The sequence below is a fragment of the Lipomyces arxii genome (genome assembly GCF_038497795.1).
Source record: "Lipomyces arxii strain Phaff 12-163 unplaced genomic scaffold V1512scaffold_20, whole genome shotgun sequence".
NCBI lineage: Eukaryota > Fungi > Ascomycota > Lipomycetes > Lipomycetales > Lipomycetaceae > Lipomyces > Lipomyces arxii.
Window position 1 is genome coordinate 24,387 of NW_027117719.1, and position 26,042 is coordinate 50,428.

The following is a 26,042-nucleotide window of genomic DNA, read 5'->3' on the forward strand; positions in this document are numbered from 1 at the left end:
TTTTACGCTGACCGTCCCTGCTTTGCCGCCGCGTTGAAGTTCGCTGTCAGCTGTTTCGTATCAGCACCAAGTCTCTCACAAAAAAATGAATTCAACCAGACGTACCTCTTCAGCAACTTTTGAATTCAATTTTGGCTGAGCAATCTGTGGACCAGCGACCTTAAGAAATAAACCGAAACCGATCAAAGAAGCCCAAACACCAAAGAAGTTCGTTCGCCAGTTCTTGGGATTTGGCCACCACCCGCCTTATAAGTCGTTAATCCAAATCCTCATTTCAATAATAAGCAGATAGCTATATATACCAGTGGGAGCCCAGACGTGCTAGAATTCATTAGCATATGCAAATTAATCTGGCACAGATAACCTTACCTTGGGGAAAGGATACCGTTTTCCTCCACTCTAAACACATACTATCAGTACCGCCATTTAAATCAAAAACTTTTCCTACCATTTATATAATCTGTAAAGTTAACAGGATTTAAATTGTGTTGAAATTGTATACCGCTCGTGAAGTCCAGTTACAATTTTAGGACAAATATGATTGGGCGACCATGAATTAAGACTAAACCGTAGCACGTGACATAATAGGGTGACTGATTCTGTCATTAGTGTACTTATTTTCTCACTTGACCAATCCAAGTCACGTGTTTGCATTTTCTCGTAGTAAGACGGGACATTACTATGTAGTAGACGGCACTCATCCATATGTAACTGCGGCATCTGAAAAATCAAAACAATTTTTTTTTGTTTGCAAGGTGCTAGTACAATTTTGCTGACGTGTTCGCCAGCTTGTATATATTAAGTTTTGATTTGTGGTGATGCGCATAAACCGTTTAATCTGCACCGATTTGACTGTTCAGTTGATTTTAGCTAGTGCCCGATGCCAAAATGGTATAGTTATTTAACAACAACATCACGTTTTCTTGATTGACGGTATAGTAGCTAGAAGAGAACTACAAGTTTGTTCCGCTGGTACAGAAATGCTGCTAACTGAGAGACTGGGAAAGTCGTCTTTAACTCAGATGCGGAGACTGTACCACGATAGAGCTGGTCAACAATCGTCGTCCAAAGTAAAAGAATCCAACACAACCGCAGAGGACATTGAACAGAAAATTAACTCATACGCTGCACTTCGAAATTTGAGTGATCATGAAAAGTTTGAATTAAAACAGCGAATAGCTTCTGTAACTCAACGAAACCGAAAGTCGAAGCCTAATAGTGATTTAAGCACTCAAGAATCATAGAAGTAAGTGTATTGAATCCCGTAATGTCTATAGACCGAAAATGTCAAAGTCAAGCTTGAGTATTCATTACGCATGGGCAGACGACGCGCCTTTATACTTAAGCTACTGCAAACAGTGATAGTGTGCTGTCTTATTTTGATCAACCCGTACACATTGTTGTCAACGCCTGGCTGTTAAGTCAACATACAGATTTCTACTGTATACTTTCTTATTATATAGTTCAATCGTAAAAGGCAGCCAAAAAACCCGATACGTTTTTCTACGGACTCAACCTTAAGGTTTGTACCGTGAGGTAGAGACCCTTCGCAATTTGGCATTCTCTTTTGGGTTAGGGTATATAATTTGTGCAATTCTACATTTTGTAGCTCATAGATAAATTATCGTTCTTACAACATTGATTAGTTCAAGCCAAATGCCGTTCAGTTCAAGTAGTTTTTCGATTACAATACGCAAAGGGCTTCACACATCTGCTCGACTTTTTGCCCAAGAAGTTGGCTTATCTGTCACGAAGAAGCAACAGTTTGATGCAGAAGAGATCGTTAAGTCGACTAAGCTTGTTGCTCTTCATGCACGTATAAGTCTTTCGAAAAAATTTCCGTTGACTACACTTGCTCGTGCGCTAAATGGCAGGACTTCGCCTCTTGCTACGAAGTTTTTGGACAATGGTGGGCTGGAACAGTTTGGAAAAGCATATTTGGACGCAGTAGTTAGCGAAATAATTATGTTCACTTACGTTCGCTTACCGCTTTCCGTTGTACGCGAAGCGGTGTGGGCTTATATTGGTGACGATGCACTTTCTGACATTGGAAATAACTGGGGCGTGCAGCGTGAGACGCCAAGTACCAGTAAAAAGAGTCCATATCATGGGATCAAGCAGACAGAGTTACCAGGTGCATACGGTATTTTAAAATATTCTCATCAAGTGATTCGAAGGGTAAACGGGTTGTCAGAGTATGCTGACGTTGATGGTGCGGTATACCAGCGATATAGTGAAGCTATGAGTGGCTTTGTGCGGTCCGTGGTCGCTGGCGTGTATTTGCATGACGGTGAACCCGCAGCACGCAAGTTTGTACATGATCACATTCTTTCAAGAAAGGTTGACGTTTCGTCTTTATTTAAGATTGACCAGCCCACCCGAGAGCTTTCTCGTTTATGCGAGCGTGAGAAACTCCAACCCCCGGTTTCCCGAATGATTGCTGAGTCTGGTCGACTGTCGCGCTCTCCAGTGTTTGTAGTCGGTGTATACTCTGGCTCTAACGTTTTGGGATCAGGCGAAGGTGGCAGCATCAAAGAAGCGGAAATAAAGGCTGCAATCAATGCATTAAAGGGGTGGTATCTGTATTCACCTCCTGTCTCTAGACTGCCAAGTGAAGTGGTTGCAGGAAGCAGCGTTGATGAGTCGTCTCTGTATGTCGATCCTGGCGAGATCATTGTTTAAAGGCCAAAATAGATGAATCATGTTGCATTATGGCATACATTCCATGATTGGACTTGGATGGCATGTTCTTGTACGATTATTAAACGAGTTTGGAAAGAAAAAGCAAAACAATTAAGAATTAACCGAGGAACTACTGTCTGTACCACTTCTAAGATCAATCTCTGCATCAGGCTGGTTGCCGGCTGGTAACTCCATTGGGTTACAGATCACCCAATCAACCTCCATCCTGTCGAAAAACTTTGACCCTCGCTTTTGTGTACCCTTAAACCCGTCCATATCTTCCCATGCAACTCTAAACGTTCCACCAGTGTCATGACTGCCTTCAAAAAAGACATTGAACCAGACGTATGCTGTTGATCTCAAAAATGACAGACTTGCAGGCCCATAAAACTTTTTGTCGATAATGATGTTGACGTCCGCCGTGACATGAATGTCCCCTTTGGGACGCAATGTTACTTCTGTCCCTGTCATATTTTTTGTAGGATGTCGCGAGGGGTCATGATATCTTTGATACTGTATCGACTTGTGTGTTCCTGTCCTGTGCAGTTGCGGGTCATAATTACCCTTGCCATTTCCTCCTTCCGTCTCATTGTCAAGACTTTCTTCGCTGGCGTTCTGCCACTTATCTGATTCTTCTGCAACTGTACCTATGATTTCATGCTCGCCTACGTGATCATCATGCGTGAATACGTAAATAGGAACAACTTTCCGCCCATGCTCTTTGAATCCACAGCACCGGACTTCGAGACCAGGCACAGGATTTAGTATCCGGACTTCGGTCACCACAACGGGAATTTCCCTGTATTCGCGGTTCGGATCCTTTGCCCAGTTCTCAAAATACCGCAGGTACCTTCGTTGTGACAGAATTGAAATGCCTTCACCAAACCCGGGCCGCATGCGCCTGGCCGTGAAACTTGCTAGAGCGCTCTGTGCTGTCCAGCGAAAGTACGCAATAAGATATGCACAATACATCATCCCAGACCGGCCTTTTCCGGCCTTGCAATGCAAAATAGCTACGTTTTCAGGATTCTGTGACAAGAACTTGTGCATCGAAGCTATGACGACCGGGATCATTGCAAATGGCGGAGGAATGTGATCTGGAAACGGGAAATGAGTTACTGCAAGCAATGTCAGGCACTCAAATTCTTTAAAAACAACAAACAGCATAATTAACCTCTGTTAAACACATCAGCATCATCATATCCAGCGCCTTCTGATCTAAACTCCCAAATATGCCAGTGGTTTCCATGCCGTAGATTCAGCAGCTTCAGCAGATCATTCAAAGAGTTGCGGAACATGACTCTCGGAAACTCATTTGTAGGCATAGAACACACTAGGATATTTTTTTCCATATATGCAAGATCAAGATATGTACCTGTGACTGGGTCGTAGTGTCGTAAACGCGGAGACGCGATGGCTGCACGCAAAAACTCAGTCATTCTTTGATGCAGAAAGGTTCCACTCGATTAGCTGTCCGAGACCAAGGTTCATTCAAATAAACTTGTTAAATACTTTATAATGCAAATGCAGTTTTCGTGTTTTGAGTAGACGCGCAAGTTACAGAAATTGGGTGGGTTGTAAATGCATACAAACAGTTTGAGTGAAAGGAATGGCCGCACGTACGAAATAGGTATAGATCCACCCCACCAATCCAGCTAGCTACCACTCAACAGTTATCTCCTATTTTTACATTTTTTTAAAAGACCAGAATGCAATTCTAAATTCCAAAAACCTTTTAATGTATGAAAGAGAAGATTGTGTACGACACACATATGGTGGTGCATTTGCATGAGCATTCAAGCCGCAATCCGGGTAACACTCTAAAACTCCCAACCAAAAAATATTTTTTCATAGTGAGAGAATTTGATACGATACTTTTAACAGTATATTCTTACGACAATGCCGGCCTCTACAGTTACCAAAGGCAAAGACAAGAAGGTCAAGAGCTTGGAGACTTCCAAGACCAAGACCAGTATTAAAAGTGCTGAGAAAGCTGCAAAGCCTCAGATTAAAAAAAGCAGGACGAAGACTTCTAAGGCATCAGCTGAAAAACCTGTGAGCGAAGAGGAAGTCGTGAGCATTTCTTCCAACGATAAACTTTCTTTAGAACAGACGGAAAAAGCTATCATTGCATTGTTGAAATACTTAGAGAAGAAAACTGGGGAAGAAGAAGCTGCGTCTTTGAAAGATAGCAGCAAGAAGCGCAAATTAAACTTGCTCTCGGATGATCCTTCTGATCCGAAGCAATTAGAAAAACAGGCGTTGTATCTTGTTGTGGGCGCCAAGAAATTTTTTTCAGACAAGTTGGTTATGAAGCCAAAGCGGATGTATGAGGTTTTGAATTATTTCGTGATATTGAAATTAACCTGCATTAGTACTATCCCCCATCCGATCTATAGTGAGGAACAGACCTCAATTTGCTTGTTCACTAAGGATCCTCAACGTCTATACAAGGATGTACTTCTCAACGACGACAACTCTCTTGTTAAGGATAGTATTTCTCGGATAGTTGGTGTGTCAAAGCTGAAAACGAAGTTTAAGACATACGAGGCTCGTCGTCAGCTCAGAGATGAGCATGACTTATTTCTGGCCGATGACCGTGTTATTACTCTTATGCCAGGTCTATTAGGAAAGTCGTTCATTGGAGGCAAGAAGCTTCCTATTGCTATTAGTCTGCTTTCAGCTTCTGCTTCCGCGGGCAATAAAACTGCTCAAACTCCTTCTCAAAAGAAACGAAAGTCTGATATTAAACCAGAAGAGGCAATTGCAAGAGAACAAGCTGCAATTTCTACAAAGCGCGTTGCATCAGAGATCAAGCGTACACTTAATTCTGCGATGGTCGTACTTCCAGCAGGTAACTCGACGGCAGTCAAGTTCGGGTATTCCACATTCACCGTCGACGACCTTGTTGAGAACATCAACGTTATTGTCGAGGGATTGACAAAGAACATTGTGAAGGGAGGATGGAGTGGAATTCGCTCTTTGCATTTAAAAACGCAAGACAGTATCAGCTTGCCTATTTATTTGACTGGCGAGTTGTAGGAAATCCAACTGAAAATAAGATTGCAATTGTACGATAGACGTGTGTGAAAAGGGGTTGTGTAGACTTCACTTTTTGTTTATGATTAGTTAGCATATATTTATTCAATCTTAACGTAAAGTGGAGCTTCGAGACTTTGTCCAAGCCCAATAAAATAATAGGGTTAGGGTATGAATGAATAAAAATTTGAATGCGACCAAGATTTCATTCTTCAGACTTTGGTATCATTTTTTCTTTCCATTGAGTGCAGTTGCCGCTAAATTCTGATTTTTCTAAGAGACGCGTGATACGCAAGCTTCATTTCAGATTCTCGTTTTTCTGAGGAGGAACGAGGTCGTGTCTTGAGATCAGGAGAAATGGACGCTGGTCAGCTGTGCTTAGTGGGGATACACACAGTTCCATTGCTGAAAGCAATTTTGCGATTCTAGAAATAGAATTATTTCTGTTATGGTGGTTATGGTACCTAGATTAATGTCCTGTGCTTGCGTTGGATAGAAATAATTGTGTTTCTGTCGCCTGGAAGCAGGACAACATTCATACGTAAAAAATGTAGTCATAGTTTCACTAGAACCTCTTGAAGTGTAATGATAGGAGTGCTCAATTTAGTAAAATATCAAATGATAGATCAAAAGAAGTTTGTCCCGACCCTGGCACAGCTGAGATAGAATTGATTCCAGATCATCATTCTTCAATATTGATAAAAGACATCTGGCCGAAAATGCCACATGAATTGAGTGAAGCAGAATGACAGAGTCATAAAGAATCAAAACTGCAAATCTGGAAGGTAAATCATAAAGTCTATTAGTATTACATAACGTTTGTCCACCAGATTAGTGGCGCATAACAAACGCCTGTTGGTTAAAGAATACGCAATATGCCTGACGTCCAGAATCCGGAATATGGCACACGATCACTTATCAATTTACGTCAGACACTGTCATGTCATCGTTCTTCTTCATAAATCCAAAGAAACCGCTTTAAGTCATTTATTTCACAGTACTCAACCAGTTCAAACCAGGTCACTTTGAGAACTGACTGAGTTTTAAAATAATCAAATCAAGTTAATGACTGCTTGAATGCGATAAAGTCACCATAAACTAAATAAATCGCACGCAATTGATTGAAATTAGAACCATGTCGATTGTCGCCACCGTATACATGCTGCCTAAGTTACGTGCGGTGTCGAACAATAAAGCAGCAATATACGACATAACATACAGTATGTCGCAGCAGCCGCCCACTCTATAGCTAGAAAGTCGAATACTCCGGGTAAGTTTACCCTTGCCTCCTGAATTTACACTTTTGAGCCGGTTCAAAAATTCCTGGTTCAGTTTAGAGCGATAGTGGCCGCTATCGAGGCAAATACATCGTGGCCGGCATGCGCCGAGTCAGCTTTGAACCACTTGTACTTGCTTCTTTGCCTGCCCCTGCCCAGTTCGTTGAAACAGCTTTCTTTCTTTCCAACTACGTCTAATAGCATCCCACTCCAGTCTCTCAATCGGCCAGTTTGCATCTCTGCATCTCTGCGACCATCAGTAGACTGGGACTTGTGTTTTTCCATTTATTTTTTTGCCTCACTTTATCTTCGCCGCATAAAAGTTATTTTACAATTTTATAATTTCAGCAATGTCCCCACCATCACGTTCAATATATAGGAAATTGAGCGACAAATTCATTCTGTCGACGACTTCAAATGCTAGAACGTACTTCACTTCATCATGGCCAGTATCTTCTGTGAATGTGGCACGTTTCGACTTCTTGAAGCGTCGCGTGCGGATACGGTCAAACATATCTGCCCCTCTAGGAGTAGTGCTATTATTTCCATTAGTTGCTCTATTTTTACTGATCCAACTGACCGGTGGACCTTCATCATCTTCTGGCTTATTTGGAAAGTCGAACCCACCGCATCTTCCACCAATAAGGTATATTTGAGTTGAATGCTGCACACACATGGGATCTAATTTGAACTAGAGCATTAAACGAAACCATTGATAAACCTTTTATTTACGGGTGTCAGGAACCGGATGTTTCAGGATCTCGTGCGAACGCTGTTCTCGTGATTCTTGCGCGAAATAAAGAATTAGAAGGTGTCGTTGATTCTATGAAGTCTATTGAGCGGCACTTTAATCGCTGGTACCACTATCCCTATCTTTTCCTGAACGACGATACTTTCAATTCGACCTTTCGGGAAGAAGTTCAGAACCACACTGACTCGTTGGTCGAGTTTGGCGTTATTGAGAAAGAATTATGGGATTTTCCAGAATGGGCTGACGAAGAAGAAATTTCAGAAGGCATTGCGCAGCAAGGAGACAGAGCCATTATGTATGGTGGAATGAGATCTTATCATCACATGTGTCGCTTTTATTCCGGCAGATTTTATAAGCATCCAATGCTTGCAAAGTACGATTGGTACTGGCGGGTGGAGCCGGATGTCAAGTACTTTTGCGACATTACGTACGATCCATTCGTATATATGGAGGAACAAGGCAAGGTCTACGGTTTCACTATTGTAATTAAAGAACTTGTGGACACAGTTCCCAACCTTTTCCGATATGCATCAGGTTTTAAACGGTCGCGAAATATCACTCAAACCGGCATGTGGAACATGTTTTTGAAAAAAGACGTTCAGAAAGAAGCAAAAGCTGTAAAAACTTCAAGCATTGATGACTATCGGCTACCGGAACCGAGCTTCATTGACCCAGAAGCGATGAATGGAGAAAAGTACAATCTTTGCCATTTTTGGAGTAATTTTGAGATTGCCAAGCTTGACTTCTTCCGGAGTAAAGAATATGAAGATTTTTTTGACACTCTAGACCGAAGTGGTGGTTTCTGGAACGAACGAGTAAGTTTACAGATTATTCCTTGAAGAGTTTTACTAACATCGTTCAGTGGGGTGATGCTCCAGTTCATTCATTGGCAGCGGGAATTTTCCTTGAGCCGTCTCAGGTGCATTACTTCCGTGACATTGGCTATCGTCATACTACCATTCAACATTGCCCCGGAAACGCACCTCGGAAACAGCTGCCGCGGACTCCATATATAAGAAATCCAAAGAGCAAAAAAGATTTGGAGGAAGACAGATATTGGGATCATTGGGACATTGAGCGCGAAAACGGTTCCGGATGCAGATGTAGATGTGATACAGATATTACAGATGTCGAAGGCAAGGAGGGTTCATGCTTACCTTACTGGGTTGATGCGATTGGTGGATGGACGTCGTAAGTAATTGCACGATGGCATTTACTGCGCTTAATAAAATATTGTACACTTTTGTTTGTTTGTAAATCTAGTGTGATGCTGCGTCTGCAGCTGATCTGAATAATAGAAGATTATTGATGAATTGTCAATTAATGACGAACATGATTTTTAATACTGGAGAGGGGGCTTATTATGTTGTGATGCGTCTTATGTCTCACTCCTTTTGTTTTTGAGAGAGTTAACTTAAAACCAAAGTTAGAGCCAGCCGGTAGCTGTCAATAGATACGAAACTGTCAGGTAAGACATCTGACCCCTGAACCTTATAATTTTTGGTATTTTAACACCTGTGAGCACCCCTGCGTACAGCGGACGGAAGTACAAAATGAGACTCGCGGCTCTCATTTGACTAAATCTTTGGGAAAATCTGCACAAAAAAACTTGTGTATGCAATTAATTAAATATTTTGATTGGCTCGTTCACGTTGGCTGGCCTAGCGCAACGGTTAAAGAAGACGCGTTGTAGCAAACCGAACGAATCTCGTGAGAGCACAAAATACCAAGACGATGTGGGCATCGTTTTGATGATATTCGATGCCTTGAAAGCCTGAATTTTCAACCCTGAGAGTACATCCGAAAGGGACTTACTTTGTTTACAGGGTCTTCACGATTGTGTGTCACACGGCTTCTTGTAAGTGCTATTAATGATTTCAACGAACGATATTTGTATAATCAGTTATATTTGCCTATGTGCAAGTTTTTTGACGCACTGATCTTCCTGTTTCCTTGTTGGTCTCGCCATGATCTTTTGTATTCTGAGGCACATTCTTCAGGGGTCAAGGACGTTTAGGTTATTAACCCGGGTAACTGATTTGTGTTGACGACTTTCAAGTAAATTTGAGTATATCTCCAAATTGTGGCACTAAGACAAATTGGCTTTAACAAAATTATCAACCACTGACCAGTTAACAGTGAAATAAAAGCATTATAATCTATGAATTTGCTGCACCGACAGTGCCGCTATATGGCAAGGCGGCACCAGCATTGAGAACTGTTGGTGTCGTGGTATGTAGTAGAATTAATTATAATACAAAGGGTGCATATACACACATAAATTCTAACCCCCTATACAAGTCCGAATCTACCTAGAGCCCGGGATCTAGTCTCGATACAGCGTTCGTTAAATGCAAAATTCAATCGTGCCAAATTGTCCCACATCGTCTCAACCTGTTTCGCTTCGTCAAGGTCATTCAAAACTTTGTATCTCGCGGCTATAACCCTGTTCACAAACGACCGATCATAGTTTGCAAGACGGTTTTGATTTGTACCCGTCAACTCATCAAATTCCGTGCACGTTTGTATGAATGTATTGTAAAATACTTTGTAATGTGATCTGACTGACTTCGGATCCTTTGCGCGGACTGCGGCAAGACAAATGAAACCATCAAATCTATAGTCCATCGGAATCTGGTCTTTGAGCTTGCGGCCCTCATTTGCGATACTGAACATCTCCACAATCTGTTTGTAAGGCACCCCTCGATTTAGTCCGTAACTCTGCATTAATGCTGTGAAAATAAATGGTGGAACCGCGGTTTTTGGATAGCTATTATCCAGTGTCAAATCAATCTTGGGTGCGTTTCTAATCAAACTCTCGGCAAATCTTAAATAACCTGATCCCCGATACTTCTTCTGCGACAAGAGCAACATTAACATGGCCACATAAGACGGAGAAACACCATCTTGAACCATCTCACTATAGGTCTTTCCAACTTTCCAGAACTCTTTCGACCTCAAGTATGCGTTCATCAGCGCGGTGTAGTGGAACACTGTCTTCTTCACATTCAGAAATTGAAGCTGGTTGAACACGTCCTCAGCAGCAGAAACTTGATCGATGTTACCAAGATAGTGAATCATAACACCGTACGCGACTTCGTTCATTGGAACCGAAAGCTCTCCCATCGAACTGATCATCTCTCTGATGCCGGTCGCATTTTGCATATCTGCAAATCCCGCCAACAAGGTAGCAAACAAACGCATGTTTGGAACTATATCGAGCTCACGCATGCGATTAAAAATGTCTACTGCAACGTCACCTACGGATGCCTTCCTACTGCGGACGTGGGCTAGCGCCAACGTATTGAACGCAGCCGCGTCAGGACGAATATCGAGCTTGTGAAAAAGATTGAACATAATTTCCACTTTCTCGGGTTCGCCTCTTTGAGCGAATCTGTTCATCAATGTTGTGATGTGGGCTTTGCCTGGAATAATCTGAGCGGCAGCGAGTCGCCTAAAAACTTCAAACATTGAACTGACGTCGTTTCTATTTGAATATGCAGACATCAGCAAGTTGTAGATGACTGCATCCGGCTCCAGTCTGTATTTGTCGAGATTGTCGAACAGTTCAATAGCACCCAGGTTGTCGCCGACTCGAATCCGAGCCCACATGACCGTGGCTATGACTTCTTTTGTAACATCGATATTTCGAGAGCCCATCTCTTCCAGTAGACTATCTACAATTTTGACTTCGCCAATTCCACCTAAGGTATGCATTGTAATGTTGTAATGAAATGCTGTAGCAAGACCTTGTTCTACAGTTCGATCGAATAGCAGCTGCATGTCATCGAACTGCTCCAAAGCTGCCAGAGTCTCTAGTTTGGCTCCAATGAGTGGGTTATCGCTAGAACTGCTTGGAAATTTGAGTTCGTACTCTGCAATCAAATCCTGCGCTTCCATCGCCAAGTTATTGCGACATAGCATTCGTGTAACAGCAGTTAAGTCGCGGTAACTATATTGATGAAGATGCATATTCCAAAACACGTCTTTTGCAACATTTGCCGCGTCTAACTCGCCAAGAATCTGAATTGCAACTCGAGCAATTTTGTTGCCAAATAAAGGATTGAAATTTACCAATCGACCAATTGCATCGGCGTGATGACTGCACCGTAAAAAAAGTTGTCGAATCGTATTTTTGGTTTTCGCAGATACATCTGTAAAGTTCGGGTCCTGATTAGCTGTCATAAGACACCACATTACAAAGATGTCGTCATGCTCTTGCCGACGAATGTGAAACTGCTCCAAAATATGCCATTGAGTATCCATTTCGTTTGGAAATCTTATTGCGCATTCCAAAAAGGATTTATCGACACTCTCACTAGAATTGAGCTGCACAAGTGCCCAAAGGCGGTACCGATAGTCTAACTCGGTAAGCTGATCTTCAGGCACGTCATTCACCATCAACACCAAACGCTGCCAGTCGGTAGCATTTGCGCTTGCTCTAAAGTAATTGAAAACGAGTAACCGATCAAATAAAAGTTGTGTTCTTGTTGCAGTAAACTTGATGCAAAGGTTCCATAGTTGAAACGCGACATCGGTCAGTTTGACATTGTATGCAGCTGATATTCTCATCAGATTTCTTAATTGTGTTCCAGGATCATCTGGAATTTTACTGTATGATATGGGTGTATTATCTGAGTCTGCAACCTCAAATGTGCCTATTCGGGGTTGAGATGCTGAATTTGTCCAAGCTTTTCTTGGATGAACTGGATTTTCCCAAAAGGTTTTGTCTGCAATTTGACTTGGTATGCGAAGTGGTACGACCACTGGATCTAAAATACTTTAGCACCATCTATGGTAGTTGTCCGCAGTCACGACAAACCTTTTTCTTTTGACGCTCGATGAGTTTGTGAAAAGTGTCGCCGTCGAGCGCGCAATCCGAACATGTACCGTTCTGAAGAACTTTTTATGTAGCCTGCTGATTTTGCCAAAAACACAATTGTCCTCTCCGGATATAACACCGATATTAATGTTGGTATGCTACTAGGTTGTCGAGACCTCCGGGCCAGCCCGTAAGAGTGACTTGGTGAAGTTGCAAGAGACCACAACAGGAGCTCTTCATGCGTCGCTCGGATTGCCCTGCTGACATCCAGCAACAGCATATGCCGTGTTGTCATATATCCATATACCTTCTCCGACGTTATAAACAGACGCCAGTCATGTGTTGTGATGTTGTTTGTTAAATTCGCTAGATCATGCGTTCCTCTCCCGGACTCGTTTCGTTAACTTTTTTTCTCCCTCGGGAATTTTTATAGTTTGACGATCTTGAGCTTAATCTGAGAACTGTTGTCACAATCATCAATATCATTTGCCCGATGAGTTCTTTAAAAAACAAATCAATTAGTACAACTTGGTCGAATAGTGTTTACGTCAAGAATTATACAGTATATACGATCAATATACAGTTAGAGTAAATCGTAAGACAGTGAGCGTACTTTAAAGACAAAACAAATAGACTTTCACCATCTTAGTCATATTAAGTTTAGAGAAACTTCCAATGCTGATGTTATTATTATTCGTCTTCGTTAAAAATCAGGCTCTTTTTGTCCGCAACTGTCTTAGCAGTCTAATTAAATTTCCAGTCAAGGCCTTAACGAGTAGAGATCTGATTTTACACAGCATGGGGCCTTTAGCGTTTAAACATCCTCGCCGAGGGTTTAAAATTCCGCAAGCCATGCCTGATGGTGTGCACAAGAGAAAACGTGAGTAATCTTCCGTCAAACGTGACTCTATTCAAAAGTTTGACTAACATTGCATAACAGTTGAGAAGATCAAGAAGAATTTATCACATAATGCAGATGTAAAAAGGTCATATAGAAAAACTCTTCGAAAGATGGGATACGAGGTGCCACCTCCACCATCGGCAGTTGAAAGGCTAGGTGGTGGCGACAAGTCCACTACAAGCGTGACTGAAAGTACTGAAGGTGAAACTGTCGCTAATGAACCAGAAACCGGAGATCAAGCTGTGTGTAGTGTTTTTGTTACGTCTTACTATGAAATTAATATGTAATAGTACAATAGGCGGAGGAAACCCAAAGTATCCAGATTTAACAAGGCAGAAGGCCTAGCTGCAGCTGCTCGAACTCGAAAGGAAGAAGCACAGAAAGAGTTTGAACGTCGGGAAAAGGAGCGAAAACAGAAGCTTGAACTACGTGACCAGCAGAAGAAAAAGATGATGACTTACACAAAGTCAGGGCAGCCGAAGATGGGCGCACGTATTGACATACTGCTGGACAAGATTAAGAGAAACGAAGTTTAGTTGTGTGCTTGTTGGATCACTTTGTTTATAGGGAATCAAGTTGATATAGGAGATGTTTGCATGTCTGGCGTCACCCGGGTTGAGCTTAAAAGTTGAGTTGTGTGTAATTGGTATGGCCATCAATATTAAATACTCTTTTTGAGTTACGAATGTGCATTGTCACTCATTAGAAATTGTTAGGATCTTGTTTTTGCAAATTTCGCGAGAGTGCGAAACTCGAAAATGACCTCAGCGGATTAGGGTTCTTTTAAGTTTGACGATTCATACTCAGTTATACGCCGACTATCTGCGAAATCAGGACCGGACTGATATCACGGTCACTTGAGAGTCTGAAACTTGAAAGGCAATCAATCAAAGCTACTTCGTACAATTTCGTGGAGTAGTCTCAATTTACACGTTGCAATTACGTTGTCTACTTCGATTTTATTCAGACGTGCTTTGCTACCTTTTCTAGCTGGCATTGTCCTTTTGTTTTTTGTTATATATCGCGTACTTCCAGATCAATACGCAAAGTCACGAACGACACAAGTGACAGGTCTTTCTCTATCGAATAAGCCAACTACCTCACCACCACCATCGACTCAGCTAACAATGTCTGCTGTCCGCATTCCTGCTATCACCGAGCACACCGCTACGGTCATTTTCATGCACGGTTTGGGTGACTCTGGCTCCGGCTGGACTTTTTTGGCCGACGAGTATAGAAAACTTCACGCGCTCGACCATGTTGCTTTTGTGTTTCCAAATGCGCCAAACCAAAAGGTTACACTGGTACGTTCATAATTGAGTGCTTATGCTCAAGGTTGAAGCTTTGGTAATCTAACAATCTGTTACAGAACTTTGGACTTCAGATGCCGTCATGGTTTGATATCGTCTCGTTGGATCGTGTCGAGGCTCAAGAAGACTCGAAAGGAATTTTAGAGAGTGTTGGTCGGATGCGAAGCTTCATTGCCGAGGAGATTGCCAAAGGAATCAAACCAGAGCGGATCGTCATTGGCGGATTTAGTCAAGGTTGTGCAATTAGCTTATATGTAAGTCTGGCTCAATATTTTGATCAAAAATGGGACACTAAAGTGATGAACACATAGACTGGTGTGACAAGCGATATTAAACTCGGTGGTGTTGTTGCTTTGTCGGGATTCATGCCGTTGAGATCAACAGTCGCAGAGGTAAGACTCATTGTCCCAAATTTTCACGCCAAATTTTAGTGCTGATGTGAACGTATAGCTTCACAAGAAACTGGGAATCAAAATTCCCTTTCTTGTTGGTCATGGCACTAGCGACCCTGTCGTTAAATACGAGTACGGCGAGTTCACAAAAAAAGTCCTCGACTCTCTTGACGTCCCGTGCGAATTTCACACTTACAGAGGACTCACACACAGTGCTTCGCCGCAAGAGATTTCAGACGTCCTTACATTTTTGCAGAAGACTTTACCTAGTGCGTGAAAAATCAAAGCTATAATAGAAATTGAGCACTAATGAATATATGTGACGTTACTACCGTATTTACCCGCCAAGCACAATCTATAAATTATCATGTCGTTTACGATTGAAGTTTGTTATATGCTGCCTAAACACATCATAGATTAAAATTCCACTTTCCAGCCTTAAGACACCGAAAACACCGCGATGCATTGCTGATACGTCATATGTAGATGTAAACTTTTCAACCAAACTTTTGCGCCCGAGCAATATGTTATTTTAATTCGTTTATGAGAAGTCGTTACTAATCATCAGAAATTTCCGTTTTCAAGCCATTTACGGCACCGTTCTTGATTGTCAAAAAATCCTGTCCGCTTTCGTTGGCAGGCGACAGGACAGGACTCCCTGTTCGATCAAAGAACTTTGAGACCTGAGATTTCGGCAAATGCGAACCCATGCTTGGAAGAGTCTTATCCGCAAATCTTTTCTCATTCGATCTTTCTGTTGTTCCGGGATCAGAGTAGTTGTCGTTTTCGGTTGAGCCGGCAGCTAACAGACTCGACGGTGAATTTGGTGCGGTTGAGATACCATGAGCATGCTGAGAGTGGCTTTTTGCTGACGAGTTCATCAATTTTCGTTTCTTGTACGATGGTTTGGGAAAAGAATCGTCGTCAGACACATATGGCGATGGTGGAGACGACATTGGTGACGCCATTGATTGAGCAGCGGACGACGTTGCAGCCAAGCTATCAAAAGTTAGAAACCAGTGTCAAGTTCAAAGTTAGCAGCTGCACATATTCAAAAATAAATTAAAGAATAAACAGAACAACGCGTTCAGACAGAGAGTAGCATACTTCCTATTCCGTGATCCCCTTCCACCAAGACATCGCTCCAAATGAGCGGCGTACCGGGAGGCAGCAATTTTCCGCGCACAGTTAGTGCATGCAAAGTAGGATGAAGAGTCTCCTGCCTTCTGTTTCACTCGACCGTATATATCTTGTCCAGGTCTCGACACGTAGTTGCTCTTGCCGACGGCACGCGAGTTGTGAGTAGCGCCGCACGAAGGACAGGGCTGCCGACTTTGCTTTTCACGACTGACGGCTGATAAAACGATGTCGTGGGTTATAGGTTGAATAATATCTTGTAAAAGCGAAAGACTCTAAAGTTCAAGTCAGTATCAGTCATTATAGATTGATCCCAAATCACGGGTAAGCTCAGTCATGTAGTATGTAGTTCGTACCAAAAGAGGAAGATTTATTTGCGCCTGTGACGACGACATGCTGATACAAACACAATATAAAGGGAAAAGTCAAAGTCCAATTTGTCCAGAGAGAGCTATATCAGTAAATCTCCAAGATATTTGCGCAGGACATTAAATTCAAACTGAGCAGTCAATGATTTCAAATTGAAACTAGTAGGGCTCGAGAACCCGATAGAGTTTAAATCATGGGTGTTGTACTTGGTAAATTACCCTAATCTGATCTGATTAGATCTATTTAGGGCTAGCTATTATCTTATGTCTACTGAGCGTAAAGTTTCGCCCGGGTTCAAACTGGCCGAGGCGTCGGGTACCGGTGGGACAAAAGCGCAGCGGCACAAAACGCAGAGGGCACACATAGTGAAGAAAAGCTCGGATGTGAAGCAAAATTCGATAGTTCGAAATACATAAGTCAACACTCATTATTGAACAAAGGTCCGCTTTATATAATATTCAAGCTATTTAGTGCAAACACAGTTCTCTACTAGAAGACTTTTTGTCTTTTTTTGCATTGGTACAATTTTCACTCAACTGTCGCCATACGCAAATATTTTTCATTCTCAATTTCCGGGGGTGGCTAACTTTTCCTACACAATAAAATGACATCCACAGATTCGGCTGTCTCGTCTCCAGAAGCAAATGAGACCGTCGATATATTGATTTACGGCACGGGCTTAATTGAAAGTATTGTTGCAGCGTAAGTTCTCTTTGGATAAGGCAAATTGCATGACATGTTGGTCAATACTAACGATTCATGAACAGTGCGTTGACATGGCAAGGATCAAATGTTTTACATATCGACCGTAACCCTTACTATGGAGGCTCTTGGGCGGCGCTAAATTTGGATGAATTGAAGACATGGACAGACGGGATCAATACTGGTGGTATGTAATACAGGTACAATGTGGTTCAGTATACGCTAACAGTTTCACAGACGCAACAAGTGAGCTTACAGCTGGTCCGATATCAAGTATGTACTAATCTAAGTAGAAACCCCATTCTCAGATGCGTACTTGTACATCTCTCGCAATCTTGATGCTCGAAAATATGCTATTGATCTTAACCCTCACATTTTATTCACCAGATCTGATTTGCTTGATTTACTAATCCGTAGTCGAGTCTCTCGCTATTTGGAATTTAAACCAGTTGGTTCTTTTCATACTTTTGAACAAGACTCGTTCGAAAAAGTGCCCGGCTCAAAAGAAGACATCTTCACCAGTCAGACACTCACCTTACTCACAAAACGCAGTCTTATGCGGTTCATGAAATTTGTTATTGAATGGGAAGACAATTCTGAACTATGGACACCTTATAAGAACGAGCCAGTCTCGAAGTTTTTGCAAGAGAAATTCAATCTTGGTGTTCCGCAAATAGTTGAGTTAGTCCATTCAATCGGATTGTTACCGTCTCCTAGTGCTCCAACTGCACAAGCTCTTGGAAGAATAAAACGGTATTTGACATCCATGCACATTTATGGTAATTTTCCGGCAATGTACTCCATGTACGGTACCGGTGGTGAGCTTGCTCAAGGATTTTGTCGATCAGCAGCGGTTGGGGGTGCAGTTTATCGACTGGGCACGAAGTTAACGAGTTTCGACGAAGCCAGTGGGATTGCGAAGCTCGATTCGGGAGAGACCGTCAAAGTCACAGAAAAACTGATTACGTCGGAAGGCGTCATTTCAACAGAGGATGAAATTACTCGGATGGTTGCGGTTGTTGAAAAGGACTGCAAGGAATGGTTTGCTGAAGGCGAATCAGCGGCTGTTGTAGTATTCCCATCAGACACGCTTGACGGTAACAAATCGGCTGTGCAAGTTCTTGTAATGGGAAGCGGTACCGGCCAGTGTCCTATTGATCAGGCTATATGGTACTTGTCAACTCAAGAAAGCGGTGAGCGTGGGCGAAGAGATTTGTATCTTGCGCTTGAGAAGTTGGAGGAAAGCATTTTGCGAGAGTCTACGGAAGACTTTGAGTTTGACGTCAACGACGAGGATATTGCGTATTTGCCTAATGGAATGCCTATGATTTCGTCTGTCCGATTAGGCGAAAGTTTGAGAAACTTCACTCCAAAAGGTTTGTCATGTTATTGCAAAAAAGAGTGTATACTAACATTTCAGAATCGTTGAAGTATTTGTTGAAGCTTACATATTCTCAGAAAGTCACGATCGCGCCTTCAACTGTGTCGCAAGATTCAAAGATCCTGTACTCGCCGTCGCCTGCTATCGATCTCGCTTTTGACGGCGTTGTAGAGATGGCCAAGTCGCTGTACGAGTCTGTCACTGGTGACTCTGAAGATTTCTTCGATGTCGATTTCGAAGACGAGGAGGAAGACGACGATGCTACGGCGACTGGCGTTGCGGCTGACACTAGTTTCGACGACGTTGCGGAAAATGACTCGCACATGGACTTTGAGGAGGTTGCAGGGGAGATGACGATATAGTTGACTTAATTTTGTAATAATATTGCGGTTTTTGTATTATTTGCGCTTTTGGTATAGAGAATTCAGGTTACGGAAATGAATTTAAATTTACCTGAATACACCGATAACTTCAATTTCTATGTAATATATATGCTCCTAATGCGAGCGTGGGTTCTTTGCGGTCAACGCTGAAACCCGTTCATAAAACCCTCCAGCTCCGCCTTCTCTGTCCACGATTTCTTTCGCAGTCCATAAACGGTCGTCGCCTTCCTTTCGCCGATCGATACCAATGATGGCAGCATTCCGCGTGCTTGGGATCCTCAGCATTTCCCGCTCGACTACCCATCCTACGTCATGCGACGTACGAGCGACGTGCTCAACCAGAGCTCCGTACGTGCTCAATGTCTGCTGCTCGCCAAGTTTTGAGCCGCGGTCGTGTTTCATCGCGGTAGGGTATCTGTGCTTGGCACCCGAAAATGCATGGGAGCAGCACGGAATCACAATGAATGGCCGGTCAAACAATGGAATCCATGGCGTAAGCTCATCCGAATGGTTTCCAATTAAAAACACGTCTTTGTCAAAAATGCCATTGTGAACTTTAATCGAGCCGTTATAATCGACGCCACTCTTTGCTAGGTCAGGTATGAGCACCTGATCGTGCAGGCACTCTTGTACATGCTCTGGAAATATATCCCAAGTTTTCCGCCGTCTAGCATCTATTCCGTAACCTTCATAGCCCTCCATTATAAGAACATACACCAAAACTCCATTACCACAGCCTATATCCACAAACTTGGGTTTGTCGCCAGTGTGTGTGGTCAACCTAAATTCCCACAACAACATCAAAAACGCCGCTATAGACAAATCTTCAAACACGTGTTTTTTAGGATCAGTGGATTCTACCCATCGTGACACCAAATTGCGGGCATATTTGCGTTTGAGCTCAATGTACCGATCTTGGAATTGAAGTTTGTCAACAACGACATCATGCTGTACTCGCTTTTTATACCCGTTCATGACTCCTAGAGAGTGTCTGTGTGCGGTTGTGAGTAGTCTTAAACCAGTCCGAGTGAGTCTATTAGACACTTTGCCTACATCTGACGGAAACAATCTGTAATATAATCTCAATGCACGCAGACTATTTTCACCACCTGATGGTTTATCAATTTTCGGACCGTATGTAATCAGTACTCCAGCAACTGCAGGGTGATAATACGGCGTATCGCTTGCCTGGCTTATACCATGAGGTAGATAGAGTACCATTTCAGATTCATTGCTTTTGTCTTCGTACATCATGCAAGTCTGGCGCATTGATAGATCTTTATCTGGATTTCTAGGTATAATGTCGCGTACAATGCGTCGCTTCTCTCTGCAACTTGATGCCTTCAAAATATTTAAACCAGTCAACTCGCTAAATACAATCTGCTCCTTGGCCTTGTATGCTTCGTAATCCTCCAAGTCAAGTTTATTTTCTGAACCGCTGTCGTATAATATATCGGCCCTCATTATACTCGACGAATTAATGTTCGGATGTAAAATCAAATTCAGCATCGCCGCTCCGAAATGCTCCTCTGTCTTGAACTCGCATCCCAAGAGCTGCAGCACTGGAACCCACGACTGCGATTGGAAGCCACTGGTGCTTGGCCCAATAACCGACTCCAGGCTGAACGGTTCCGGCTCAAACGATAACTGCACCATATACTGATACACAATTGCCTGAACTGATTAACGGCACCAACAATGCAGTGCTATGTGTAGAGAGTGGTGTATAGAAGCAGAATACGCCTTCAAAAATGTGCCTCTGATTTTCTTAGTCGATCATGGCGGTTTAGGGTTTGAAAACTGTCACCGTTTAATAATTCACAATCTGACTCATTACCCTTGTTTTATGGATGTTCTAAAAAGTTCCTCAAGGCTGTTCAAAGAGAGAAGTCACGTTTAATTTGAAATTGTAGATATAAATTGAATACTTTCTCATATTACAGGAGCCGTCGCTTTAAGAACAATCAAGATGCACTATGAGCCGCACCACTTGTGTCGAATGTTTTTAGAGTCTCGAGGTCTCCTCGGTCTGATCGTCAATTCAAGCCCAGTTACTGACTCGGGGGTCATACCAGCTTCACACAGCCTCAATTACTGTTGATAGTTACAATCAAAGTTAAACTTGAAAGACACTTAGTGGTAGTACTATTGAATACATTAATAAGGTATTAGCATTGCAAATCATCTACTCCACTAGTACTCAAAATGAGTTCGTCTCCCAACTCACAACAGTCTGAATACAATGCTGCGACCACAACAACAGCACCAACTTCAACAGAAACGATGAAAAACAGTACACAACCTGACAGAGAGGCTGAACAATCAAAGCCCGTTATCTATCAGAAGCCTACATTGTACGAACCGCGCGCTGTGCCGGTATGGGCGGCTAGAAACATTGCACAGCAAGAACACAGTCAAGCAACTAGCAAAGGGCCGCCGACAACTTCTTCAAACAAGTCAACTTCGTCTGCTGCATCACAACCGCAGATGTCTACTCTTACACACAAGTCCCAGCAGGCGCCGCCGTCACCGTTACTGGCGGCTACCAAAACCACAATGCCGGTATGTCTTAGTCTCGAGCAGTCCCCGTCCACACATTGGAATGAATTCGTTTCTTTATCACAGCACCCCGCACAAGCAAACACAGAAAGTGAACTGAGACAATTCTCAAGTCAGGTGAAGGGCACAGGGGCAACAGCACGCATCAGACAAGTGCATGGCAGCTCGGGATCCTTGTCGTCCGAACCCCGGACCGGCGAGCCAGATTCGAAACTGCTCATACATCCGAAACGCGTGGTCATTTCTAACGCGGATTTGGAACAGCAAATGGATCTTTCTGGACCATGGATCATCGCGCGGGATCACAATGTCGGCAAGATCGGTCACGAGCTTTTATTCGCTGTGAATAAAGCCGTACCTCTTCCTGCTGCTTTGGCTCGTAGGGGCCGTCGAAACTCTGCCTCAGAGAGTTTTTCCCAGTTCTCGACCTCCAGTATGCTGTCGCAGTTCAGGATGACGGCCGAACTGACCGAGAAGCAGCGGCAAGAGCGCTGGAAACTCAATTTACGTGTGACCTTGCTCGACAGCCCGTACGTTCCTATGACACTCAGGTCTGGCATCTTTGCATTATCCGTTTTGGCATTGGCGCTGGCAGCCAACATTTTCTCGCACTCAAACCATTTCATTCCTCAACAGCCGTCTACCATCATGGCAATATGTGTTCAGTCCATCGCGATGGTTTACTTAGTCTACATCACATACGACGAGTATTCTGGTAAGCCACTAGGATTGCGGCAAGCCAAGGACAAAGTTAAACTAGGTAATGTGCTTCTTGCGTCCAGTCTCGGCATGCTCTAACTTTCAATCTAGTCATGCTCGATTTGTTATTCATCATATTTTCATCGGCAAATCTCGCATTGACATTCAACACGTTGTTTGACGACAGCTGGGTCTGTCAAGACAGTGAAGCTGGCCATGCTGTAAGCCAAAGAACCCGTTTTTTTTTTCTGTGTATAAATAACTTCTTTTAGTCCTTGCCATTTGATGGTCCAATCTGCAGACGCCAACGAAGTCTTGCCAGTTTTTTGTTCCTCATTCTGTTGATGTGGGTCATGACTTTCTCGGTCAGTATTTTCAGAGTAGTCGAACGTGTTAGCGGCGGGGCAGCCGTTCGTTGAAGAATCTGCATTCTAGTGTGTATAAATGAGACATATTTGGGTTGGTTTTAAGTCAAAATTACGTTGGATCATAAAAATTCGTATAAAACTTCGTTCATTACGGTGCTGTAGTTGTATCAACATTTCAATTCGAAAACCCGAAAAAGCCATTCGCGAGTCTTGCCAGCCAAACGGTTAACAATACAAAGCGTAATATATTTACGTTCACCCAAGCCAAGTCAGCTCAGATCTCGCTTTTTGTGTCATCAGTCTCATCGGCTTAAGCAAGATACTGGTATCGGTCGCCGTCGACTCGCTCCAAATACTCCTTCTCAATCAAGAAATCAATACACTTTTTGATCTCAGGCACCTTTGGCGTAAAGCGTGACTTGATTTGTGTAATCGTCTCCTGGACGAGCACGACGTGCTTTAGCGTCTTCCGCGCCTTCATGATTCGAACAATCGCACTCTGCATCAACATCTTACGATCTTCCTCAATGGTCTTGTGAGTCGTCTCCGTCTCCTGTTTCTGTTCAGATCGCAACGGCAAGTTCAGATTGACTCGGATCTTCTTGCTCTTAAAGTCCATGTTCAATGTATACTTCGTGCCGGGTGCACCAATCTCAGTACCGTTGTCCATAATCAATACCTTAGCCTTTACTAAAATAGCTAGCGATCCAACTAGGTATTCTTTGTTCAACGCTGTACTTTGCTGTAACTGTTCGTAAGAGTAAGTATCAGCGTTGTTGTATGGAAGTAGGATTGCCATCTGGAAAGTTGACACCTGCAACGTAAAACCAGCTTTGCTCGCAGACTTCGGGTAGTTAGCCTTCAACTCGCCTTTACTCAACTGCCACAGCCACGTAAGCTTTCGTCCACTATGCTTTCCCTGATAGAACGTTTGGAATCGCTCAAATGTCTTCACCAGCTCAGCAGGCACATTAAATGGCGTGTTTAGTGACTGCAGGGGCCATGAGTTGGTGCCCAGCACCAAAATGGTAAAATCGATGCCACTGTCAGCTGCCTCTGGAAGTCTTGACACCATCTCCTTGAATTGCGCCTGAAGGTCGGCAGAAAGGTTCATGTCCTGGAACATGCGTTGCAGTTTGCTGATGTACTCGTGACCACAAACGTTCTTCAACTTTGAAATCATGCTAGACTCGGCATCGTCCGAAGTAGATGTACCGTGGACGAGTCGCCTTGATAGCATGCGCGAGTAAAACTTTTGAAATACGTCTTTGTCGTCAATATATTTGAAAATCTTGATGATGTCATCAAGTTTGGAGTCCAAATCGCTATCTTCAGTAGACTTTCCGCTCTTCTTCAGTAAAGCATCACTGTACTTCGCCAGTAACTCTGGACTCTTGGTTGACGAGCTGCTGCATACTTTGTTGCGATTGATGAATTCACGGCAAGCGTTATCCAATGATTTCACAAAATCAGTGTCGTCCAAAAATGCATATTGCACCAAATGCGCATACTGTCCGTAAACGTCCAGGAGCGCATCAACATAAGCTCTTGGATCTAAATTGTCGCCCGCTTCGCTTGCTAACTTTTCAATGGCACTCAAACCTTGCTTGCGTACGTGAGTCTCAAACTTGGCACGAAGAGGTACTAAACCAGCGGGTATACGCAAAAGCAATGAGTACAGACGTTTCAGGTCATCCTGTCTATTTGCATCCAACAGATTCTGAAACTCGTCTCGTATTAAATCTGCGTGATCACTAATCAGAACGTTATCACACGTTCTGTTCAAGATCTTCTCTGTGCTCTGGTTGAGATAAAGTTGCACCCTACTTGTCTCTGATTGCAGACGCGCTTCAGCCATCTTTATGTAATCAATCAAACTATTCTCGGCCACAAACTTCTTCGACTCTTTTCGGTAATACTCTTCAGTTGCAGCAATAAATGGTGCCTCAAAATACGTCTTGTACACCGACAAACTGACCTTCTTAGAATCATGTTCATCCAAACCAAGATTAACTAGAAATTTGCAGTCAGCATGTGTCAAGGTCAATACTGTCTTCGACTAACCAAATGATCCGACAATGTTCTTAATATCCGCGTTCTCAATTGTCTCACCATTTCGCTGCTTCTCGATTAATTGTAAAATTGCAGTCATTAGTCGTTCCTGGACCGAATCAAAGAATTCTGTTCGCCACATAACCAAGCATAACTGTTCTAGTTAGCTAATGAAAGTAAATATCCAATAAACCAACATACTGTATTTACATCGTAGACAGTGGATCGTCCCTCATCTCGTTCCCGCTTCACCCAATGACGATTTAAGTACTCAAAGATATGATTTAGGTACCTGGCCCCAGTTGTATAGCGATTCCATGTACGGATGTAGTATTTTATGAGAGCTTCATCATGGTACGCGCTCGCATCCTATATTCCAGTTGGCTGAGCATTGATCAAGACATGGATCAAAACATACATTCTTAATGCCTTCTAAATGGTCTTTTAGGTATTTTGTGAGCCTTGCGTATAGTTCTGCGCCAAGTAATTGGGCTCCTCCACCTTAGCAATTCTGCATCGCACGCACAGTCAAAATCAATATTCTTACCTCCGCGATTACCTGAATGATGTACGATTTGCTCATTGGGTCTGGATGCAGTACAGAATTTATAGATCACTCTAAATGAAAGAAACGCGCAAGAGCGCGATCCAAACGTTAGAAAAGACAAAAGTGATCAAGTCAGGTGTAGGCATACGTATAAATTTGCATATACTAAAAAGAGTTAGCATATTAATATTGCGTATACGCAACGATCAAAATCTGTTTCAGCATGTACTTACCAAAGCAGGTGTCAGGCCTTCTTCTAAGTCTTTCGATAGCACCTTCTCAATTCCTACTTCCACAATCGACCATCTATTGATAAAGATCAGTAAAAGCATTCAAAGCACAGATACTGCAAAGGTACAGCTCAGGACACCCTGTTCGGCCCAACTACTGTTGCGGACGGTTGACTGAGCCGGCTCGGCAATGGCAAGTGACATGGCACTGTACGTACGTGGACTGCAATGAAGTGGAGGCTTCGTTTATTGAAGGCATAATAGAATGAGTTAGGTACCGATATTAATGTATATAACTCGAGACACCAATACCGGCTTGTTAAACTTGTACAGGATGTAATATGGGCGGGCTGTCCACACATTGACTGCGTGTAATCGCGTAGGAATTACCCCCTAACCCTTTCCAATACATCAAACTGAAACTACTTGATCGTCTCCTCC

At 42.9% G+C, this 26,042-nt stretch overlaps 13 protein-coding genes across 13 annotated transcripts; 7 read left to right on the plus strand and 6 right to left on the minus strand.

Moving 5' to 3' along the window:
• Positions 1–2: 2 nt before the first annotated feature.
• Positions 3–451, minus strand: V1512DRAFT_249388 (uncharacterized protein; the record flags this gene model as incomplete). Its single annotated transcript, XM_066914613.1, has 5 exons — positions 3–50; positions 106–245; positions 303–321; positions 370–399; positions 449–451. The coding sequence occupies 5 exons, from the start codon at positions 449–451 to the stop codon at positions 3–5; spliced, it is 240 nt and encodes a 79-aa protein (XP_066769818.1).
• A 1,109-nt stretch (positions 452–1,560) lies between these two features.
• On the plus strand, positions 1,561–3,027 carry V1512DRAFT_266656 (mitochondrial 54S ribosomal protein mL44). The gene has a single exon (XM_066917134.1). The coding sequence runs from the start codon at positions 1,657–1,659 to the stop codon at positions 2,680–2,682; it is 1,026 nt and encodes a 341-aa protein (XP_066769819.1). The 5' UTR covers positions 1,561–1,656; the 3' UTR covers positions 2,683–3,027.
• On the minus strand, positions 2,714–4,440 carry V1512DRAFT_266658 (protein-tyrosine phosphatase-like protein). The gene is made up of 2 exons (XM_066917135.1): positions 3,857–4,440; positions 2,714–3,800 (listed from the first exon to the last, which is right to left on the minus strand). Exons 1-2 carry the CDS (start codon positions 4,119–4,121, stop codon positions 2,794–2,796), a joined length of 1,272 nt encoding a protein of 423 aa, XP_066769820.1. The 5' UTR covers positions 4,122–4,440; the 3' UTR covers positions 2,714–2,793.
• Positions 4,441–4,565: 125 nt separating this feature from the next.
• Positions 4,566–5,919, plus strand: V1512DRAFT_266659 (ribosomal protein L1p/L10e family-domain-containing protein). Its single transcript, XM_066917136.1, has 2 exons — positions 4,566–5,009; positions 5,058–5,919. Exons 1-2 carry the CDS (start codon positions 4,582–4,584, stop codon positions 5,722–5,724), a joined length of 1,095 nt encoding a protein of 364 aa, XP_066769821.1. The 5' UTR covers positions 4,566–4,581; the 3' UTR covers positions 5,725–5,919.
• Positions 5,920–7,052: 1,133 nt separating this feature from the next.
• On the plus strand, positions 7,053–9,059 carry V1512DRAFT_277722 (nucleotide-diphospho-sugar transferase). The gene is made up of 3 exons (XM_066917928.1): positions 7,053–7,644; positions 7,694–8,564; positions 8,612–9,059. Exons 1-3 carry the CDS (start codon positions 7,349–7,351, stop codon positions 8,942–8,944), a joined length of 1,500 nt encoding a protein of 499 aa, XP_066769822.1. The 5' UTR covers positions 7,053–7,348; the 3' UTR covers positions 8,945–9,059.
• An 872-nt stretch (positions 9,060–9,931) lies between these two features.
• V1512DRAFT_266664 (uncharacterized protein) lies at positions 9,932–13,148 on the minus strand. Its single transcript, XM_066917137.1, has 2 exons — positions 12,572–13,148; positions 9,932–12,521 (listed from the first exon to the last, which is right to left on the minus strand). Exons 1-2 carry the CDS (start codon positions 12,864–12,866, stop codon positions 10,042–10,044), a joined length of 2,775 nt encoding a protein of 924 aa, XP_066769823.1. The 5' UTR covers positions 12,867–13,148; the 3' UTR covers positions 9,932–10,041.
• A 221-nt stretch (positions 13,149–13,369) lies between these two features.
• V1512DRAFT_272370 (uncharacterized protein) lies at positions 13,370–14,008 on the plus strand (the record flags this gene model as incomplete). The annotated part of the gene is made up of 3 exons (XM_066917682.1): positions 13,370–13,451; positions 13,512–13,714; positions 13,763–14,008. 3 exons carry the CDS (start codon positions 13,370–13,372, stop codon positions 14,006–14,008), a joined length of 531 nt encoding a protein of 176 aa, XP_066769824.1.
• A 591-nt stretch (positions 14,009–14,599) lies between these two features.
• V1512DRAFT_254783 (Phospholipase/carboxylesterase/thioesterase) lies at positions 14,600–15,451 on the plus strand (the record flags this gene model as incomplete). The annotated part of the gene is made up of 4 exons (XM_066914787.1): positions 14,600–14,776; positions 14,842–15,036; positions 15,094–15,174; positions 15,233–15,451. The coding sequence occupies 4 exons, from the start codon at positions 14,600–14,602 to the stop codon at positions 15,449–15,451; spliced, it is 672 nt and encodes a 223-aa protein (XP_066769825.1).
• Positions 15,452–15,660: 209 nt separating this feature from the next.
• On the minus strand, positions 15,661–16,843 carry V1512DRAFT_75232 (uncharacterized protein). Its single transcript, XM_066918500.1, has 3 exons — positions 16,668–16,843; positions 16,280–16,586; positions 15,661–16,195 (listed from the first exon to the last, which is right to left on the minus strand). Exons 1-3 carry the CDS (start codon positions 16,704–16,706, stop codon positions 15,732–15,734), a joined length of 810 nt encoding a protein of 269 aa, XP_066769826.1. The 5' UTR covers positions 16,707–16,843; the 3' UTR covers positions 15,661–15,731.
• Positions 16,844–16,977: 134 nt separating this feature from the next.
• On the plus strand, positions 16,978–19,238 carry V1512DRAFT_266675 (GDP dissociation inhibitor-domain-containing protein). The gene is made up of 5 exons (XM_066917138.1): positions 16,978–17,382; positions 17,448–17,569; positions 17,620–17,628; positions 17,676–18,758; positions 18,803–19,238. The coding sequence occupies exons 1-5, from the start codon at positions 17,285–17,287 to the stop codon at positions 19,123–19,125; spliced, it is 1,635 nt and encodes a 544-aa protein (XP_066769827.1). The 5' UTR covers positions 16,978–17,284; the 3' UTR covers positions 19,126–19,238.
• V1512DRAFT_266677 (uncharacterized protein) lies at positions 19,109–21,080 on the minus strand. Its single transcript, XM_066917139.1, has one exon. It carries the CDS (start codon positions 20,800–20,802, stop codon positions 19,261–19,263), a length of 1,542 nt encoding a protein of 513 aa, XP_066769828.1. The 5' UTR covers positions 20,803–21,080; the 3' UTR covers positions 19,109–19,260.
• On the plus strand, positions 21,078–22,953 carry V1512DRAFT_75303 (uncharacterized protein). Its single transcript, XM_066918501.1, has 3 exons — positions 21,078–22,465; positions 22,516–22,625; positions 22,677–22,953. The coding sequence occupies exons 1-3, from the start codon at positions 21,352–21,354 to the stop codon at positions 22,821–22,823; spliced, it is 1,371 nt and encodes a 456-aa protein (XP_066769829.1). The 5' UTR covers positions 21,078–21,351; the 3' UTR covers positions 22,824–22,953.
• V1512DRAFT_266684 (Cullin) lies at positions 22,901–25,952 on the minus strand. Its single transcript, XM_066917140.1, has 7 exons — positions 25,605–25,952; positions 25,520–25,536; positions 25,372–25,442; positions 25,243–25,316; positions 25,026–25,193; positions 24,837–24,978; positions 22,901–24,785 (listed from the first exon to the last, which is right to left on the minus strand). The coding sequence occupies exons 1-7, from the start codon at positions 25,701–25,703 to the stop codon at positions 23,083–23,085; spliced, it is 2,274 nt and encodes a 757-aa protein (XP_066769830.1). The 5' UTR covers positions 25,704–25,952; the 3' UTR covers positions 22,901–23,082.
• Between the last annotated feature and the right edge of the window lie 90 nt (positions 25,953–26,042).

Coding starts and splice junctions, on each gene's coding strand:
- V1512DRAFT_266684 (XM_066917140.1), bottom strand. CDS start 25,703: ATGCTTTTACTGATCTTTATCAATAGATGGTCGATTGTGGAAGTAGGA. Junction 25,194..25,242: donor ATTTAGAAGGCATTAAGAAT/GTATGTTTTGAT, acceptor ACTGGAATATAG/GATGCGAGCGCGTACCATGA. Junction 24,979..25,025: donor CTGTCTACGATGTAAATACA/GTATGTTGGTTT, acceptor TAACTAGAACAG/TTATGCTTGGTTATGTGGCG.
- V1512DRAFT_266658 (XM_066917135.1), bottom strand. CDS start 4,121: ATGACTGAGTTTTTGCGTGCAGCCATCGCGTCTCCGCGTTTACGACAC. Junction 3,801..3,856: donor TGCTGATGTGTTTAACAGAG/GTTAATTATGCT, acceptor CATTGCTTGCAG/TAACTCATTTCCCGTTTCCA.
- V1512DRAFT_266659 (XM_066917136.1), top strand. CDS start 4,582: ATGCCGGCCTCTACAGTTACCAAAGGCAAAGACAAGAAGGTCAAGAGC. Junction 5,010..5,057: donor GTTATGAAGCCAAAGCGGAT/GTATGAGGTTTT, acceptor AACCTGCATTAG/TACTATCCCCCATCCGATCT.
- V1512DRAFT_266675 (XM_066917138.1), top strand. CDS start 17,285: ATGACATCCACAGATTCGGCTGTCTCGTCTCCAGAAGCAAATGAGACC. Junction 17,383..17,447: donor ATTGAAAGTATTGTTGCAGC/GTAAGTTCTCTT, acceptor ATTCATGAACAG/TGCGTTGACATGGCAAGGAT. Junction 18,759..18,802: donor GAGAAACTTCACTCCAAAAG/GTTTGTCATGTT, acceptor CTAACATTTCAG/AATCGTTGAAGTATTTGTTG.
- V1512DRAFT_266677 (XM_066917139.1), bottom strand. CDS start 20,802: ATGGTGCAGTTATCGTTTGAGCCGGAACCGTTCAGCCTGGAGTCGGTT.
- V1512DRAFT_75232 (XM_066918500.1), bottom strand. CDS start 16,706: ATGTCGTCGTCACAGGCGCAAATAAATCTTCCTCTTTTG. Junction 16,587..16,667: donor AAATAAATCTTCCTCTTTTG/GTACGAACTACA, acceptor CTTGAACTTTAG/AGTCTTTCGCTTTTACAAGA. Junction 16,196..16,279: donor GGGATCACGGAATAGGAAGT/ATGCTACTCTCT, acceptor TTTGAACTTGAC/ACTGGTTTCTAACTTTTGAT.
- V1512DRAFT_266656 (XM_066917134.1), top strand. CDS start 1,657: ATGCCGTTCAGTTCAAGTAGTTTTTCGATTACAATACGCAAAGGGCTT.
- V1512DRAFT_75303 (XM_066918501.1), top strand. CDS start 21,352: ATGAGTTCGTCTCCCAACTCACAACAGTCTGAATACAATGCTGCGACC. Junction 22,466..22,515: donor CAAGGACAAAGTTAAACTAG/GTAATGTGCTTC, acceptor CTTTCAATCTAG/TCATGCTCGATTTGTTATTC. Junction 22,626..22,676: donor ACAGTGAAGCTGGCCATGCT/GTAAGCCAAAGA, acceptor AACTTCTTTTAG/TCCTTGCCATTTGATGGTCC.
- V1512DRAFT_266664 (XM_066917137.1), bottom strand. CDS start 12,866: ATGACAACACGGCATATGCTGTTGCTGGATGTCAGCAGGGCAATCCGA. Junction 12,522..12,571: donor TCGAGCGTCAAAAGAAAAAG/GTTTGTCGTGAC, acceptor AAAGTATTTTAG/ATCCAGTGGTCGTACCACTT.
- V1512DRAFT_277722 (XM_066917928.1), top strand. CDS start 7,349: ATGTCCCCACCATCACGTTCAATATATAGGAAATTGAGCGACAAATTC. Junction 7,645..7,693: donor CCGCATCTTCCACCAATAAG/GTATATTTGAGT, acceptor AATTTGAACTAG/AGCATTAAACGAAACCATTG. Junction 8,565..8,611: donor GTGGTTTCTGGAACGAACGA/GTAAGTTTACAG, acceptor AACATCGTTCAG/TGGGGTGATGCTCCAGTTCA.